The 18,322-nt window shown below is 45.4% G+C and overlaps 1 protein-coding gene and 2 pseudogenes across 1 annotated transcript; 2 read left to right on the top strand and 1 right to left on the bottom strand.

Annotated features, from left to right (window-relative positions):
• Positions 1-3,444: 3,444 nt before the first annotated feature.
• LOC135275243 (zinc finger protein ENSP00000375192-like) lies at positions 3,445-6,844 on the top strand (annotated as a pseudogene).
• A 3,799-nt stretch (positions 6,845-10,643) lies between these two features.
• Positions 10,644-10,755, top strand: LOC135277439 (U6atac minor spliceosomal RNA; annotated as a pseudogene).
• Positions 10,756-13,363: 2,608 nt separating this feature from the next.
• On the bottom strand, positions 13,364-18,109 carry KLF4 (KLF transcription factor 4). The gene is made up of 5 exons (XM_012439169.3): positions 17,506-18,109; positions 17,270-17,390; positions 15,654-16,620; positions 15,391-15,555; positions 13,364-14,439 (listed from the first exon to the last, which is right to left on the bottom strand). Exons 1-5 carry the CDS (start codon positions 17,508-17,510, stop codon positions 14,264-14,266), a joined length of 1,434 nt encoding a protein of 477 aa, XP_012294592.1. The 5' UTR covers positions 17,511-18,109; the 3' UTR covers positions 13,364-14,263.
• Positions 18,110-18,322: the final 213 nt, after the last annotated feature.

Below are 18,322 nucleotides of genomic sequence, written 5' to 3'. Positions count from 1 at the left end.
GCAGAAGTTTGCTTTACTTTATCTGAGAAATGGTGTGATGTGGCAGTAGGATCCTGGGCTTCCAATCAGGCACATCTGGGTTCCAATCACAGCTCTGTGACCTTGGGCATGTCACTTGACCCCTCTGGGCCTCAGTGTTATACAATAACAAATTCCTAAACATCTAGCAGAGTTCTTGGCATACCATAGGTGTTCAATGAATGTGAATGCTACCTCCAGCTCAATCAGCCAGCAACTCTAAGTTTATGTTCCCCAGCACATTCATCCTGACAAGCAAGAAATGTTTTCCTGTGGCCAATGACAAAGATAAAGGAGCAAGAATCTGAAGCATTAAAAAGAAAACAAACCAACAAATAAGCCACATGACCTAAACCCACAATCTGAGAAATTGTCACTCCATGCAGTTTCTATTCCAGGCTTCACGTGGCCAATCTGAGAATGTTCTCAAAGCAAATGTTAGTTAAAAATGTTTACCAGACAAGGGCGAAACTCCGTCTCAAAAAAAAAAAAAAAAAAAAAAAAAAAAATGTTTACCAGGGCTGGGTGCGGTGGCTTACGCTTGTAATCCCAGCATATTGGGACGCCGAGGTGGGCGGATCACCTGAGGTCGGGAGTTCGAGACCAGCCTGACCAACATGGAAGAAACCCTGTCTCTACCAAAAATACAAAATAGCCGGGCATCGTTGCAGCTCCTGTAATCCCAGCTACTCAGGAGGCTGAGGCAGGAGGATCACTTCAACCTGGGAGGTGGAGGTTGCAGTGAGCCAAGATCTCGCCGTTGCACACCAGCCTGGGCAACAACAGTGAAACTCTGTCTCAAAAAAAAAAAAAAGTTTACCAGGGCTGGGTGCGGTGGCTCATGCTTGTAATCCCAGCATTTTGGGAAGCTGAGGCAGGCGGATCACCTGAGATCGGGAATTTGAGACCAGCCTGACCAACATGGCAAAACTACATCTCTACTAAAAATACAAAAATTAGCTGAGCATGGTGGTGGGCACTCCTAATTAGAGCTGCTAGGGAGGCTGAGGAAGGAGAATTGCTTAAACTCGGGAGGTAGAGGTTGCAGTGAGCCAAAATCATGCCATTGCATTCCAGCCTGGGCGATAGACTCCTACTCCATCTCAAAAAAAAAAAAAAAAAAAAAAAAGTTTACCAAAGGACAGGTAGTTAAACATTGTGTGCAGCCAAGAGTACTGTTATCCGAAACCTAATACTTTTTCTCAAACCTTCATTTATAAAGAAAGATATTGGCCGGGCGTGGTGGCTCATGCCTATAATCCCAGCACTTTGGGAGGCCGAGGCGGGTGGATCACGAGGTCAAGAGATCGAGACCATCCTGGTCAACAAAGTGAAACCCTGTCTCTAGTAAAAATACAAAAAAATTAGCTGGGCATGGTGGTGCGCGCCTGTAGTCCCAGCTGCTCGGGAGGCTGAGGTAGGAGAATTGCCTGAACCCAGGAGGCGGAGGTTGCGGCGAGCCGAGATCTTGCCATTGCACTCCAGCCTGGGTAACAAGAACGAAACTCCGTCTCAAAAAAAAGAAAGAAAGATATTGAGCAGGAGTGTTCAAATATGTCCTGAGGCAGTCAGAGGCTTTTCTCTTTCATTCCTTCTGCAGATCCACTGTCTGACGGTATCTCTGTGTACTTTCTTTCCCTAACAAAGAGCCATGCATTCTAATTTAGGAAAGCAATGAAACGTGCAGACCTCTCCCTATGAGTTATTTGTCTGCTGGCAAATAGATCACGGGCTCGGTTTTGCTGGAGCTCAGGTAGACTCCACCATTCACAGGGAAGACCCGTTAACCTATCACACTTCGTTAATCAGTACAAACATTTGACTGAGCAGTTTTATCAATTTTTTAACGGATAGTATCGATTGTTTATCAGGACAAGAAAATGAAAATAAAAGAGAACTAAACCTCCGAAGGGGTCATGTGTTTCCAAATGCAAATTGAGATCCAAACATTAAACGATAGAAATTATCTAATCCTTTTACAAAGACCCAAATTGCAAATCCAATTCCCGTGCCAGAGCCGCTTTGTCTAACAAAGTCGTTAATGCAAAGAATCCTGGAGGTAAAGTCTCTTCTGTTTCTAGAGGCTTTGGCTAAGGGAGAGCTATATGATGTCAGTTAAGCTCTCTCGCTGTAAAGTTAATTGTGCAAAATCACGTGTTCTTGTGGGCTAGATCTGCAGTTTCCAATTCATAATCACCCAAGGTGTGTTTGGTTTGAAAATTAAGATCCATTCTGACCAAATCATTAATTCCAACAGAATTTTGTGATATTTTTAAATAAGGACAAAACGTTCATTCTGAATCTGAAAAACACATCTTAATATGCCTTAACATGCACCTGATAAACAAGTTAGATGTATCTAAAAAGAAATAAACAATCGAGAAAATTGTAGGGGTAGGGGACAGAATGGTATATGTGGTTGTAGTTAACATGGTTGAGTCTTGCAAAGAATCGTGTCACTTTTTCAAGAAAGGTAACAATTTTTTACTGGGGCTAGAATGCTGATTTTCATTTAACCTACACTTTGTACCCTTTGCGGAGCAGTTGCAGGAGGAAACAGTATCTTTAAACCTGCATATTTACATATTCTTTTTTTTTTTTTTTTGAGATTGGGTCTCACTCTGTCACCCAGGCTGGAGTGCAGTGGCAGGATTTCACCTCGTTACAACCTCTGCTTTCTGAGTTCAAGTGATTCTCCTGCCTCAGTCACCCAAGTAGCTGGGATTACAGGCGCCTGCCACCACACCCAGCTAATTTTTGTATTTTAAGTAAAGATGAGGTTTTACCATGTTGGCCACGCTGGTCTCGAACCCCTGACCTCAGGTCATCCACCGGCCTCGGCCTCCCAAAGTGCTGGGATTACAGGTGTGAGCCACTGCATGCGGCCATATTTACATATTCTTTCTTGTCTTTGCTTCTCCTGCCCTTTGCACAGTGGCTGGTAAAGTAGATCCTTGAATGGATTACGTGTGTTTGAACCAATTGCATAGAAAGAGAAAGTAGAACAAAACCAGAATGATACTATAACACTTTGCAGGAATGGTTCCTATGTTTTCTCTAGAGGGAACACAGTGACCACTGAATAGTTCTATCTTAGTTGGCTGGTAACAGAGCACTATATAGAAGAATGACAAAGCACAGTAAAATACTTTTTTGGATTACATTGAATTTAGAATTTTCCAGGGCCAGGTGCTGTGGCTCATGCCTGTAATCCCAGCACTTGGGGAGGTTGAGGTCCTTGAGCCTAGGAGTTTGAGACCAGCCTGGGCAACATAGGGATACCCTTGTCTCTACAAAATAATTTTTTAAAAAAATTAGCCAAGTATGGTGGTGCACGTCTGTGGTCTCAGCTACTTGAGGGGCTGAGAGGGAGAATCTCTTGAGCCCAGGAGGTCAAGGCTGCAGTGAGCTGTGATTGCACCACTCATGCTGTGTGACAGAGTGAGACCTCATACACCATCTCAAAAAAAGGAAAAACAAAAACAAAACTTTCCTCTGAAAGTCATCTTTTTTGCATGGTGTTTGTTTGTTTGCTTGTTTTTTGACAGTCTCACTCTGTCGCCCAGGCTGGAGTGCAGTGGCGTGATCTCAGCTCACTGCAACCTCCTCCTCCCCAGTTCAAGCAATTCTCTTGCCTCAGCCTCCTAAGTAGCTGGGATTAAGTTGCATGCCACCATGCCTGGCTTTTGTATTTTATAGAGATGGGGTTTTGCCATGTTAGCCACACTGGTCTAGAAATCCTGACCTTAAGTAATCTGCCCACCTTGGCCTACCAAAGTATTGGGATTATCTAATTGAACCTCCACGCCCAGCCAGCAAGGTGTTTTTGATAATCTTGATTCCTCTAAGCTTCCCTTGGGCTGTTAGGATGAAGCCTTTGGCGGTTGGCCTGTTAAGTAAATCAGATCTAGGTGCTGGTTGCTCAGATGCCAACTCAATGTGACCTTGGGCAAAGGTCACAAGTCCTTTATCTGGGTCTTTTCCTTGAGTTAAATGGTCTTGAAGATGCTTTCCTTTTGAAACGTCTTACATAATTTTGTTTTATTTTTGAGACAGGGTCTTGCTCTGTCACCCAGGCTGAAGTACAGTAGAACAATCATAGCTCACTGCAGCCTCAACCTCCTGGGCTCAAGGGATCCTCCCACCTCTGCCTCTGCCTCTTGAGGAGCTGGGACCACAGGCACATGCCACCACTTCTGGCTAAGTTTTTGTTATATTTCTTTGTAGAGACAGAGTCTCCCTGTGTTGACCAGGCTGGTTTCGAACTCCTGGCTTCAAGTGATCCTCCCACCTTAGCCTCCCAATGTGTTGGGATTATAAGTGTGAGCCACCTACATAATTTTACAGCTTCAGTCCTTGCGATGTTACCCATTCCTAGGTGAAGCGGTAACAGGGCCTCAAAGGCGGGGTGATGGTCAGTTCCATGCACTGTCAAAGTCAGTTTATTTAGATGTTCTCAGAGGTCAGAAAACTACTGTCCATCCAAGAAGGGTCTCAAGCTTGAAGTGGAGCAAACCAGGTGGGTGGGTTTCACAGCACGCAAAGCTGAACCTTCTTGTTTGGACAGACTGGCCCACTCAATATCCTAGAGTAGAAATTACCTTCCTTTAATTTTTATTTTATTTTATTATTATCATTTTTTGGGACAGAGTCTCTGTCACCCAGGCTGGAGTGCAGTGGCACAATCTCAGCTCACTGCAACCTCTGCCTCCCAGTTTCAAGCAATTCTCCTGACTCATCTCCTGAGTAGCTGGGATTACAAGCGCCCACCACCATGCCCAGCTAATTTTTGTATTTTTAGTAGAGATAGAGTTTCACTATGATGGTCAGCCTAGTCTTGAACTCCTGACCTCAAGTGATCCACCTACCTCGACCTCCCAAAGTTTTGGGATTACAGGCGTGAGCCACCGTGCCCGGCTTAAGCTTTTAAAGTGCAATTTTTTTTCTTTTTTTTTTCCCTTCATTATTTGTCATATGTCCATAGTATACATACCTTTTTTCTTTTTTCTTTTTTTTTTTACTTTTTATTTTTTTTTAGAAATGGGGTTTCTCCATGTTGGTCAGGCTGGTCTCAAACTCCCAACCTCAGGTGATCTGCCCGCCTCGGCCTCCCAAAGTGCTGGGATTACAGGCGTGAGCCACTGCCACCAGCTATACCTTTTCTCTTGAAAGGAGGCACAATAGGTCATCCAAAGAAAGGATAAAATATCTCCTTTCCCCAAATTTTGGCATCCTGGAGGACATGATCAGTAGTCTCTTAATTGTTTCCTGGTAGGTCACCTGACATCCATCTGCCTTATCCAACCCCAACAAACCCCTCAAATGAACAAAAGTCTTTTCAGAGTCAATGCAGAGAATCACCTGGCAAGGAAGAGTTCACTAAAAAGAGATGCCAGGTTTTTGGCTAAATATTCAGTAAATGATTACTTTTATTCAATTAAGTTCAGTAACTGAGGGTATTCAAGGACAAATGAAGAAAACTCCTAGTGCCCTCCAGAAGCTCATGTCTTTTGGGGAAGCCAGACCCATAAGACCTTAAAATAGGCGGCATGCAGTGGCTCATCCCTGTAATCCCAGTACTTTGGGAGGCCAAGACGGAGGATCATTTGAGGCCAGGAGTTAGAGACCAGCCTGAGCAATATAGTGAGACCTCATCTCTACAGAAAAATAATAATGAAATTAACCAGGAGTGATGGCACATGCCTGTGGTCCCAGCTCCTCAGGAGGCTAAGATGGGAGGATCATTTGAGCTCAGGAGTTTGAGGTTGCAGTGAGCCATGTTTACACCACTGCCCTTCAGCCTGGGCAACAGAGCATGAGTCGACATGCCTGGCCCTAGATACGGCCTTGAACAAGCAGCTGGAAGCCACAATTAGGAAGTGACCATGTGAAATCTATATCCATTAGGCACTGAGGACCATGGGAAGTTACAGAATAGGGGATGGGCTTGACCAGATCTATTTGATCAGGAGAGCTGTGTGCTGGACCAGAGGTGAGGCCAGAAACAAGAACTTCAGAAAGAAAGTATGGATTGTGTACATGGCACAGTGGCCAGCTGAAGAAACATCTGCAGGAAACTGCCTTCCCCATCTGTCTACTTTGGCAAAGGGAATAGCGCATTGTTTGGGTGACAGAAAGTCTGAGGCTTCTGACTCTTAAACAGGTTTACTGGAAGAAACGATGTTAGCAAATCCTTTTGAATTGGGGTGTATCCTTTATACCTGTAGCCCTACCTGCCCAGCAGACTGGAACAAAGGTATTAGAAGAGAAGTGCTTTGAGTATGTCAGCAAGAATGAGAAATGACAGCAAAATACTAACCTGTAGAGGGAACCTCGGTGTCTTCATCCGCGTACTGGAGATGGGAGAGGAAAATCCCATCCCTACTTTGTAAGATTGAGGTAATGTGGGCTATAAAGTACTTCGTAAGCCTTATGGAGCTGTGCAGAAGTAAGGGATTGTTATACACTAACAAAAAGTGACCCAGAGTAGGCAAGAAGCATGTGCATCCCTACAGAGAAATTCTTTTCCATTTGTCATGTCTAAGAGATTCTTCTTTCATAGTTTGCACCAGTTACTATCTCCTGGTCTTTCAGCAAGTGTATCCAGGGTTTCTCCAATTTCTTTTTTTTTTTTGAGACGGAGTTTTGCTCTTGTTACCCAGGCTGGAGTGCAATGGCATGATCTTGGCTCACCACAACCTCCGCTTCCTGGGTTCAAGCAGTTCTCCTGCCTCAGCCTCCCGAGTAGCGGGGACTACAGGCGTGTACCACCATGCCCAGCTAATTTTTTTGTATTTTTAGTAGAGACGGGGTTTCACTTTGTTGACCAGTATGGTCTCGATCTCTTGATCTCGTGATCCACCCGCCTCGGCCTCCCAAAGTGCTGGGATTAAAGGCGTGAGCCACTGCGCCCAGCCTCCAATTTCTCCATAAAGTTATTTACTCATTTCAGCTTTTTATTTATTTATTTATTTAGAGACGGAATCTCACTTTGTTGCCAGGCTGGAGTACAATGGTGTGATGTCAGCTCACTGCAACCTCTGACTCCCTGGTTCAAGCCATTCTTTTGCCTCAGCCTCCTGAGTAGCTGGGATTACAGGCACTATGCCCAGCTGATTTTTGTATTTTTAGTAGAGACGGAGTTTCACCATGTTGGCCAGGATGGTCTTGATCTCCTGACCTCCTGATCTGTCCGCCTTGGCCTTCCAAAGTGCTGGGATTACAGGAGTAAGCCACCGTGCCCTGCCTTGTTTCAGCTTTTAAATGGGTATATAGGTATAGCACCTGAGTGCTATATTTGTATTGTGGGGATTTGGCCACTATTTAGTAACATATTGATCCAGTGCCAGTTACTGCAGATTCAAATATTATAGGTGAGACAGGAATTATAGCCCCACTTGACCTTCTGGTTCTTTCTCTTGCTCTAAAAAGCTAAATTTCTTGTCTCCTACTCTGTTTAGATTATATTATTAAAACATATAACATGACATGAAAAGAAACATAACCAGCCTGGGCAACATAGGGAAACCTTGTATTTACAAAAAATAAAAGCAAGCTGGGTATGATGGCTCATGCCTGTAATCACAGCACTTGGGGAGGCCGAGGTGGGTGGATCACCTGAGGTCAGGAGTTCGAGACCAGCCTGGCCAATTTGGCAAAACCCTTCTCTACTAAAAATACAAAATTAGCCAGGTGTGGTGGTACATGCCTGTAATTCCAGCTACTTGGGAGGCTGGGGCAGGAGAATCACTTGAACCCATGAGGTAGAGGTTGCAATGAGCCAAGATCTTGCCATTGCACTCCAGCCTGGGTGACAGAGTGAGACTCGGTATCAAACCAAAAAACAAAAGCAAACTAGCCCAACATGGTGGTGCATACCTGTAGTCTCAGCTACTTGCAAGGTTGAAGTGGGAAGATCACTTGAGTCCAGAAATTGAGGTTGCAGGGAACTGTGGGCTTCGGCCTGGGTGACAGAGTGAGACCCTGTCTCAAAATTTTAAAAAAGAAAGAAAGAAAGACATAAAAGCAGAGCAAATAGTCCTAACACTTTTGGTTATCATCATAATTATTGTGGTGCATCAATGAAACATGTTCTGTTAGGTATCCTCAGATGAGATGCCAAAGGGATTTCTAACTGAATTTACTTTCTGCTGTTATTAAATCAAATTTATTTCCTCCTTTTACTTTAAGAACAAGTAGAGACCGCGCGTGGTGGGTCACGCCTGTAATCCCAGCACTTTGGGGGACCGAGGTGAGCAGATACACTTGAGGTTAGGAGTTCTGGACTTGGCCAACATGGGGAAACCCCGTTTCTACTAAAAATGCAAAAATTAACCGGGTGTGGTGGTGCTTGCCTATAGTCAGTCCCATATACTCTGGAGGCTGAGGCAAGAGAATGGCTTGAACCCGGTGGCAGAGGTTGCAGTGAGCCAAGATTGCGCCACTGCACTGCAGCCTGGGCAACAGAACAAGACAACGTCTCAAAAAAAAAAAAAAAAAAAAAGAACAAGTGGAGAAAGACATTTGGGCGAGCGATTGCAACATGCTGACTCATCTAGGGTGTCGAGAAGACCAAAGCAATTCAAAAAAGTGATATTATATCAAGGGCACTGTGGAAAACAATTAAAACGATGGGCTCCAGATGCACCTGACTCCAGAGAAGCAATATGACTGATATTCCTACCCCATATGCCCCTCCCTCCCCAGCTAAGTTAACTGGCTGTGGTAGCCTCGATTTCAGCCTGAAAGATTTTTCTCTGTGTACTAACATTTTAGCAGTTGCTTTCCCTCTGTTTTGACGGTGATCAGGGCATTAAAGCACCAGATACTTTAAACAGATTTAAGAATTTGTTAGTTTTTCAGGAGATGGTGAGAAATTTACTCAAGATTCACCTTTTTGCTTAAGGTAAAGGTTTCCAAAGGGTGTTCATTTCCAACTTTCATTTTAGTTTCATTTAATGTAGAAAAAAAGTTTTTATTTACATTCAGTATTCTAACTTTAACGGCAGTTTGTTCTTTCTTTCTTTCCATAGGCAGAGCATTCTGTGATATTTTTTACAGCATTCATTATGTAGACTGGTCTTGTTGGTTTTATGTGAAATATTATTGAATGACTCTGCATGTGAACAATGAATGATAGTTTCATAAACAACCTTTAGGAGGCAGACATAGCTTCAGTTTAGCACTATAAAAACATGTCACTATACAATAGCCTGTAGAAGGTGCTAAGAAAATACAAAGAAGTAAAACAAATAGATAAAATGCAATACGTAATAAAATCATGAATAAAATGATAATAATAATGCATGAAGTAAAAGGGTTTATGTAGGACTGGGTGGCATTCATGTCTGTATGAGACACAGGGAAATGGACAAGGGTGGGTGAGGGAGTACCTGGACTACAAATCCATTTATGTATGTATGTGGTGTTGAATGGAGCTTCAGAAGCCAGAACATTTAATAGGACAGGTGGCTGATACAGGCTGCTAAATTTAGATACTCCCTTTTATTGAAGTACAACAGGTACCACTGCTGCTTGTTTTAATATTTTCTCTGTGAACTTGCTTCTACAGCATAAAGACTGCTTCACCTGGGCTTCCTTATATGGAAATAAATTACATGTAAAAATTATTAATCTCCATCTATGAAGAGCATTTCATGTTTCTAAAAATTGTAACATTTTTTCAGTGATTATTCTTGGTAGAGATGGGGTTTTGCTATTTCCTAAGGTGATCTCAAACTCTTGGCCTCAAGCAATTCTCACACCTCAGCCTCCCAAAATGTTGAGATTACAGGCATGAGCCCCCACACCCAGCCTGGAACAATTTTTGGAAGGAAAAGAAATATTCCCCATGACCATCCTACTTGAGATAGTGAAGGCCTCTGTTTTGTTTTACAAACCGAAACAGGATAGCAAGAGTCAAACATGTTTTCAGGCAGAAAGAATTTTATCATTAGAGACATTTTGCTGGAAAATAGGTGGACTGAAAGTCTGTTGATGTGTGTAAGAAACATCATTGTTAATCCTTTGTGTGTGTAGGCACACAATTTAAAATAAAAAACAATAAAATTAAGTGTCATAAGGAAAATATAACGAGCAGGCATCACAATTATTAGGTACTCTTTATTGTATAGCACACAAATGGCTCTGTAACACCATAATAACAGTACACCTAGGGGCCCATAGCTGATAGGTCCCAGAGTAAATAATTTAGCTACTGGTGTTTGTTGAATAGTATTTTGTTTGGTCACAGTTTTGGGAAATCTTCCTCATTCATTTTATTTTATTTATTTATTTATTTATTTTTTAAGACGGAGTTTCACTATGTTGGTCAGGCTGGTCTTGAACTCCCGACCTCAGGTGATCCGCCCGCCTTGGCCTCCAAAGTGCTTGGATTACAGGCATGAACCACCACGCCCGGTCCCTCATTCATTTTAGATATTGAAGCTTTATTTTTCAGGCTAGCAAAAGTTAATGTAGACTGGGTGCTGTGGCTCACGCCTGTAATCCCAGCACTTTGGGAGACCGAGGCAGGAGGATTGCTTGAGCCCAGGAGTTTGGGACCAGCCTGGGCAACATAGTCAGAGCCTGTCTCTATACAAATTTTAAAATAAAATTAAAAATAAGTGTTGTATGAAAGGAGAGAAGGTTATCACTTCCCTTGACAAAGATGGAATAGGCCCTCGGGCCTGACAACACACATATGGTTTAAAAATCTTATATTTAAAATTATTTTTTAAAAAATTACAAATAAAAAAATAGGGGTAGTGGGAGAGAGAACATCAGGAAGAATAGCTAATGGATGCTGGGCTTAAATATCTAGGTGATGGGGTGATCTTTGCAGCAAACCACCACAGCACACGTTTACCTATGTAACAAACCTGCACATCCTGCACATGTACCCCTGAAGTTAAAAGTGGAAGAAAGGCTGGGCATAGTGGCTCACGCCTGTAATCCTAGCACTTTGGGAGGCCGAGGTGGGTAGATCACCTGAGGTCAGGAGTTCAAGAACAGCCTGGCTATCATGGTGAAACCCCATCTTTAAAAAAAAAAAAAAAAAAAAAAAGAAAAGTGGAAGAAAACAATTAAATAAAAATTTTAAAACAAAGAAAACGTTAACATAGAGGAATGTTAACCTATGACATCAGAAAATTTTGAATAAATTTAAAATTCTTGATAGTTTATGCACATTTCTATTTGAGATAATATGCACTTAGCAAATATGAAGATGGCATTTTATAGTCATTTCCATACACCAACTGCATGCCAGAAGATTCTGTATAAGAGAGGTGGATTACGAAAGCAACCAACCACAATTTAGCAGAAATTTAAGAAATTTAAACTTAAAGAAATCTAATTTACAGAATAATGTGTTTTAATGAAGGCTTTTTATTTAAATAATTTAAATGCTCTTTATTTATATCTTCATTCTTAAAAAGTTTTTCAAACTTACTATAGATGTTTTAGAATATTTAAAAACTGCAAAAAAGAAAATTTAGGCCTGGCACAGTGGCTTACGCCTGTAATCCCAGCACTTTGGGAGACCAAGGCCAAGGTGAGCGGATCACTTGAGGACAGGAGTTCAAAACTAGCCTGGCCAACATGGTGAGACACTGTCTCTACTAAATATACAAAAATTAGTTGAACGCAGTGGTGGGTGCCTGTAATCCCAGCTACTAGGGAGGCTGAGGTAGGAGAATTGCTTGAATCCGGGAGGTGGAGGTTGCAGTGAGCAAGATTACACCACTGCACTCCAGCCTGGGTGACAGAGCGAGACTCCAGCTCAAAAAAAAAAAAAGAAAATTTAAACTGAGAAAACCAGTATGAATATTTTGGCAGTTTCTTCTAGGGTTTTTTTCTTAATTTCCTTTTATTTGTCTCCTTTAAAGCATACATACATCTAAACGTACACAATTGAATTCGTACTGTTTATAGTCTTATATCCTGCTTTTTCCACTTAACATACCATGAGCATTTTTCCATGTTATTAAATATGCTTTGAATATGTTCTTGGCCACATAAAATTCCATCCTATTGATGCACCTGTTTGCTTTTAGGCAGAGACACATGCCATGCTTTCCAGTCATGCTGGACTCTCAAAAGCCAAAGAGAATACCTTGTGTTGATTTGCCATAAGCCTCTTATAAACATCCATTTTTTATTTCATTTATTAAATGCACCCATGGTACAAACACACCTCTGGACACTAGAATCAATAGTTAATAAGCACTCTAAAGAAAATGCCAACGGATGCAGTGGCTCACGCCTGTAATCCTAGCACTTTGGGAGGCCGAGGAGGTGGGTGGATCACCTGAGGTCAGGAGTTCAAGACCAGCCTGGCCATCATGGAGAAGCCCCATCTAAAAAAAGAAAAAAGAAAATCAGTGAGCAGTGAGCTCTGTCCCCTTGATGATGTTAAATATTAGTCACCTACATCACAAGCATATAAAATGTCAACAAGTGTCGCAAATGTTTTTTCCATTTTGTGACAGCCCCAAATGAATTTCAGTCTCTCAGGCATCCACCTCAAGAACGAGATTCTAACAGGGCAGTTTTGAGCTTTAATACTAAAACTTCAAATATAAATGCTAGAAACTTGCAAAAACACCATTTTTACTTCACGTTTAGTTTTGTGAATTTGAGTAATTTTAAAATTATTTTATTTCAGTCTGTTTGCCCACCTTCAATCAGGGGAACTGATCTCGTTTTAAAACAAACAATCTGCCAGAAACTTTGGTTCTAACCTCTTTAGGATTGTAACTAGTGGAAGTAATGTATCTATCTGTAACACACACCAAGCATAAATGAATCCTTTAATCCTCAGGAGGGCACTGTGGAACTACGTTCTTAGGGTTGTCTGCTGTGGGAAGGTTCTTTTGTTACTCAAATGTGAGAAGTGCTGGGACAGGCCTCCACGGAGAAAACGTTTATACTTTACTTTAGAAAGACAAACCAAGATTTTTTTCAAATATAAAACTGAAATGTATGTATTTTATGAATATTTTCATACTAAACTGCATAAATCAAAGAATGATCAAGCTGTTTCTACTGGGAAAATCATAGGTAAAGAAACTGCTTTCATGTAGCATTATGTACATTTTCAACAAACCTAACTGCACCTTTAATTTTATAATTTTTAAACTTACAATATTCAACCGCTCTCAGCCCTATATTGGTAGTATTTATTGTAAAGCTAAATAGCTTTTTTTTTTTTTAAAAAAAAGGTCTTAATTTGTTGACATAAAGTTGGCTTTTTTGTGTGTGCTTCTTACAGGCCCTATTACCCACCCCAGTGTGTTTAAACCAAATACTGTTCATATTTTTCCAGAAAAACAAAACAAAAAAATCATTATTCAGATAAAATATTATAGGTTTATTTAAAACTTAATTCTCACCTCGAGTATGCAAAATACAAACTCCACAAAATGTTCATTTTACTTTGTAGTTTACAAATATACAAAATAGACGTTTGCTTAAATTTATATTACATATTTATTAAGGCAAGGAACTATAGAAAAAAACATTTGTTCTGCTTAAGGCATACTTGGGAATAAACCATTGTACAAATTATTGCACATCTGAAACCACAGTGCATAACAGACTGTCTGCATAAAAATGCTAAAGAAGTAAACCAGGTGCATTACCTGACTTAGGTCATAAATGTAGATCGGAAGACAAATATAGATTTTCCTTGTCAAAGTATGCAGCAGTTTGAAAACTTTGGCTTCCTCGTTTGGTACCTTTAGAACCAAGACTCACCAAGCACCATCATTTAGGCTATTTAAACATGTTTTCTGTACCTGAATTTCTTCCTCTTCTTCTATCATAATAATGGCTTTTAGAAGGTAAAGAGAATACAAGGCGATCTTTTATGCTTATATTGCATCAATACACAATTCAAGGGAATTCTGGTCTCCCCTCCCCCAACTCACGGATATAATTTATACCCTGATATCCACAACTTCCAGTCACCCCCTTGGCATTTTGTAAGTCCAGGAATATTCAAGTCGGATTTAGAATTGGAATGATAGAAAATCCAGTCACAGACCCCATCGGTTCTTTGATTTTTGTCTTTTAGATTCGTCATTTTTCCTGATTATCCACTCACAAGTTGACTCAGCTGGGAACTTGACCATGATTGTAGTGCTTTCTGGCTGGGCTCCTCCCCTCCTTGGGAAGACAATGTGAAAGGTAAAAAATACTGAATTCTCCTCTGGCAGTGTGGGTCATATCCACTGTCTGGGATTTAAAAATGCCTCTTCATGTGTAAGGCGAGGTGGTCCGACCTGGAAAATGCTCGGTCGCATTTCTGGCACTGGAACGGGCGGTGCCCAGTGTGTTTACGGTAGTGCCTGGTCAGTTCATCTGAGCGGGCGAATTTCCATCCACAGCCGTCCCAGTCACAGTGGTAAGGTTTCTCACCTGTAAAGGAAAAAGAAAAAAAAAAATTGACGCCATTGCTATACCAAAGAATTGGCCCTTTTAAAAACTGGAGGCGAGATATTAAACTCTGACCCGATCCTAAAAGAATCCAGGAATGTCTTTAAACCACTGAAGGGCTGTATTGAATTCTGTATCATAAACAGGAATACATTCCGTGTCTTAAGTATTTGCTCTTGTTTTTAGGGGATCGGTTAAGCATGCAAATACCACCTAAACTATACTAATGTTTCACCAAAAACACAAGAACCACCTAAACCTACACTAATGTTTCACCAAATACACACAAACACCACCTAAACCTACACTAATGTTTCACCAAATACACACAAACACCACCTAAACCTATACTAACATGTCTGTTGAGTCAAGACATCTCAGTGGTGGAAATGAATTTGGAAATTGTGATTGGTAGTGTGCCCAAACCAGGCCATCTTATTCCTACTATAATTGGGGATAAAAAGCCACAGGTAGTTATTAAAATAAAACCTGCTTGCGAAAAATATGTAAATCAAAATGAACCAAAAAAGGTAAGATCAAATTGTTAAGACCGGAATTCAAAATAGAAAGGGAGGGTGAACCTGGGAAGGGAACATTAAAAACCGATTTTTTAAAAAAGCCATCGTGCTTTTGAACAGTAAAATATAATTTCTTGATTACAATGCCCAAGCTAGGAGAGGCCCAAAAACCGCGGGGAATCTCCTACCTTTTAAAGGCCTAACAAAATTGCACCTTCAAGCACAGATACCATTCATCAAGCAAAAGGCTCCTGGGCAGAAAAGTAGGCGCCGCTTTGCTGTCCTCCCCTCTCCTATGATCCAGGAGATGAAGGCGATAGACTGCCCTGGGAAACCAAGGAGGCACTCCAGAGTGCCCACTGGTAGCCGATGGGGCTGGAAGCTAACCCCTTCCTTCTGCAGTTTGTCCCCCTACCTGTGTGGGTTCGCAGGTGTGCCTTGAGATGGGAACTCTTTGTGTAGGTTTTGCCGCAGCCCGCATAATCACAAGTGTGGGTGGCGGTCCTTTTCCGGGGCCAAGATCGTCTTCCCCTCTTTGGCTTGGGCTCCTCCGGCATGCAGGAACCAGGTGGCATGAGCTCTAGGGGTGAAGAAGGTGGGTGAGCATCATTTCGAGTGCCCCAAGGGGCCAACACACGCAGGGCTCCCCAGCCCGAGCTACAAATACCCGGAACTGACCTTGGTAATGGAGCGGTGGGACTTGCGGCTGCATCTGGTCAGGCAGGAAGGATGGGTAATTGGGCCCCGGGTGGGGATGGAAGCCAGGGGGAAGCGGCAAGGCAGGGTGACAGTCCCTGCTGCTCAGCAGTTCCTCAGGACCCAGAGTCGGGGTAGTCCTGCTGGGCAGCTGCCGCCCCAGGGGGAAGTCGTGTGCAGACGGCCGGTGGCCATTGCTGAGAGGGGGTCCAGCGCCCAAGTGGGTGCACGAGGAGACCGCCTCCTGCTTGATCTTGGGGCACATGCGCGGCGGCCCGCCGTTGTAGGGCGCCACCACCACCGGGTGGCTGCCGTCAGGGCTGCCTTTGCTGACGCTGATGACCGACGGGCTGCCATACTCGCTGCCAGGGGGCAGAGACGCCTTCAGCACGAACTTGCCCATCAGCCCGCCACCTGGCGGCTGCGGCTGCTGCGGGGGAATGTACACCGGGTCCAACTCCGGCCGCAGGAGCTCGGCCACGAAGCCACCCGAGGGGCTCACGTCGTTGATGTCCGCCAGGTTGAAGGGAGCCGTCGGAGGGGGAGCGGACTCCCTGCCATAGAGGAGGCCTCCACCCGTGCTGCCCGGCGCCACGCCCGGGTCGCTCCCGGCCCGGATCGGGTAGCTGAAGCTGCAGGTGGAGGGCGCGCTGGCAGGGCCGCTGCTCGTCGGGGACGACGAGGAAGACGCTGGTGCTGACGAGGACACGGTGGCGGCCACAGACTCCGGATGGGACAGTGAATTGGAGAGGATAAAGTCCAGGTCCAGGAGATCGTTGAACTCCTCCGTCTCTCTCCGGGGTAGGGGCGCCAGGTTGCTAACGCCGCAAGCTGCACCGGCTCCGCCGCTCTCCAGGTCTGTGACCACAGTCGCCGCCGCCAGTTCGTAGGGGCGGCCAGGAAGCACCTGGGGAAGTCGCTTCATGTGGGAGAGCTCCTCCCGCCAGCGCTGCGGGGACAGGGCGGGAGAGAGACCCGTCAGTGGTGGTCCCCTGTTGCCACCCGACGTACTGACGTGGTGGCGGGCCACGCGCGCCTGCACCGCCCAGACATGGGGACTGGTCAGGCAGGAAGCACCCGGGAACCCAGGGAGCCAGCGCTGCAATCTCGGCCCACACCCGGGTCGGAGAAGAGGTGATGCGTCTGTATCGCGGGTGTTATGTCCTGTCTGCCAATTGCGTGTGAGCGAGCGCCACGGCTGGTCCCTCCCCCGCCAGGTCCCGTGGACGTCCTCGGAATTGGCACACCGAGGCTCTCTTGGTGCGCTCTCGCCACGGGGCCGCCTACGCGCTAAGCTCACTTTGGCCCAGCTAGTGTCTGGGGACGCGGCCACCTCCTGCCCGGTGGCCTGAGCGCGGCGGCCCTACCGACAGCACGCCCGGGGACTTGAGGAGACCCGGCTTGTGCCCCAGGGGGCTCTGCGTTCCCGCACCACGGGCATATATAGCTGAGCCAAGGGCACGGAAGCTAACCCAGGAAGCCTGCGGTGGCCGCTTCTAACTCTCTCAGTGACTGCTGGTGACCCCAGGGCCCCGCCCGCCCCCACCACACCCACGGAAGCCCACCGGGCGTTCCCGGCGGCCCGGGGCGATACTCACGTTATTCGGAGCACCTGCTTGACGCAGTGTCTTCTCCCTTCCTGCGGGGCCAGACGCGAACGTGGAGAAAGATGGGAGCAGCGCGTCGCTGACAGCCATGTCAGACTCGCCAGGTGGCTGCCTGAGAGCCGGGCAGGGCGCAGAGACAGAAGTCAGGGGCGACTTTCGGCCGTCGCTCCGGCGCGTCCCACAGGTCCTCACCCCTCCCTGCTCCCAGCGCCGCACGCCTCACCTACCTCATTAATGTGGGGGCCCAGAAGGTCCTCGGGAGCCCGAAGCAGCTGGGGCACCCGAGCCCCAAAATCAACGAAGAGAAGACTTAGAAACGAAGCCAAAACCCAAAACCCCAAATTTCCCGAGATCCTTCTTCTTTGGTTTAAATATAAATAGGAAGAGTCCTTTTAAAAAAGCTCCTTTGTGTACGAAAGTTCTTAGAAAACTTGTAAACTCATAAATATAGATAATCAGCAAGGCGAGTAAGTAGGTCCGGTGGCCGAGCTGTGCTCTCTTTCACTCAGCAGCGTCCTCCACCGCTGTCGCAGTCGCCTCGGGTGCTGCCGTGGGCACAGGGGCTGTGGCCGGGGCGGTGGGCGGGCGGTGCCGCCAGGTGAGACTGGCCGCGGCGGCGCGGAGCTGCGAACTCGTCGGCGACGCGAGGCGCGGAGTCCGGGGAGCTGTGCCGGGCTCGCGCGGCCATGGGCGCGGGCCACGGGCGGGTAGGTGGGTGGGGGTCCGAAGGGGCGGGGAGGGTCACTCGGCGGCTCTCAGTGCCGCCGTTGCCCGCCACCGCCTCTACTCCCCGCGCGCCCGCTCCTTTTCCTCTCCGGCAGGGGAACTGCCAGCCGCCGGCGCGCGCTCCTTACTTATAACTTCTCGCTACAGTCTTTCCCCCCGCCTTCTCCCGGCGGCACGCCAGGCCCCACCCCGTCCTCCAGGCCCCGCCCCACCATTCTTCTCTCCGCCCCCCCGAGGCTCCCCCCTCGTTGCTATGGTAGCTAATATACAAACTCCGCGCACGTGGGGGCCTGGGGGAAGGAGGGGCGCGGGCGGGGC

The sequence above is a fragment of the Aotus nancymaae genome, unplaced genomic scaffold (genome assembly GCF_030222135.1).
Source record: "Aotus nancymaae isolate 86718 unplaced genomic scaffold, 86718_ANA_hifiasm-v0.15.2.pri h1tg000003l, whole genome shotgun sequence".
NCBI classification, from domain to species: domain Eukaryota; kingdom Metazoa; phylum Chordata; class Mammalia; order Primates; family Aotidae; genus Aotus; species Aotus nancymaae.
This window is presented reverse-complemented; position numbering and strand designations above follow the sequence as displayed.

Bases quoted from the DNA above. Each gene is read 5' to 3' on its own strand.
- KLF4 (XM_012439169.3), bottom strand. The intron at 16,621-17,269 runs GTGAGTATCGCC...CTGTCCCCGCAG, and splicing joins AAGCAGGTGCTCCGAATAAC to CGCTGGCGGGAGGAGCTCTC. The intron at 14,440-15,390 runs GTAGGGGGACAA...TTTCCTTTACAG, and splicing joins ACACCTGCGAACCCACACAG to GTGAGAAACCTTACCACTGT.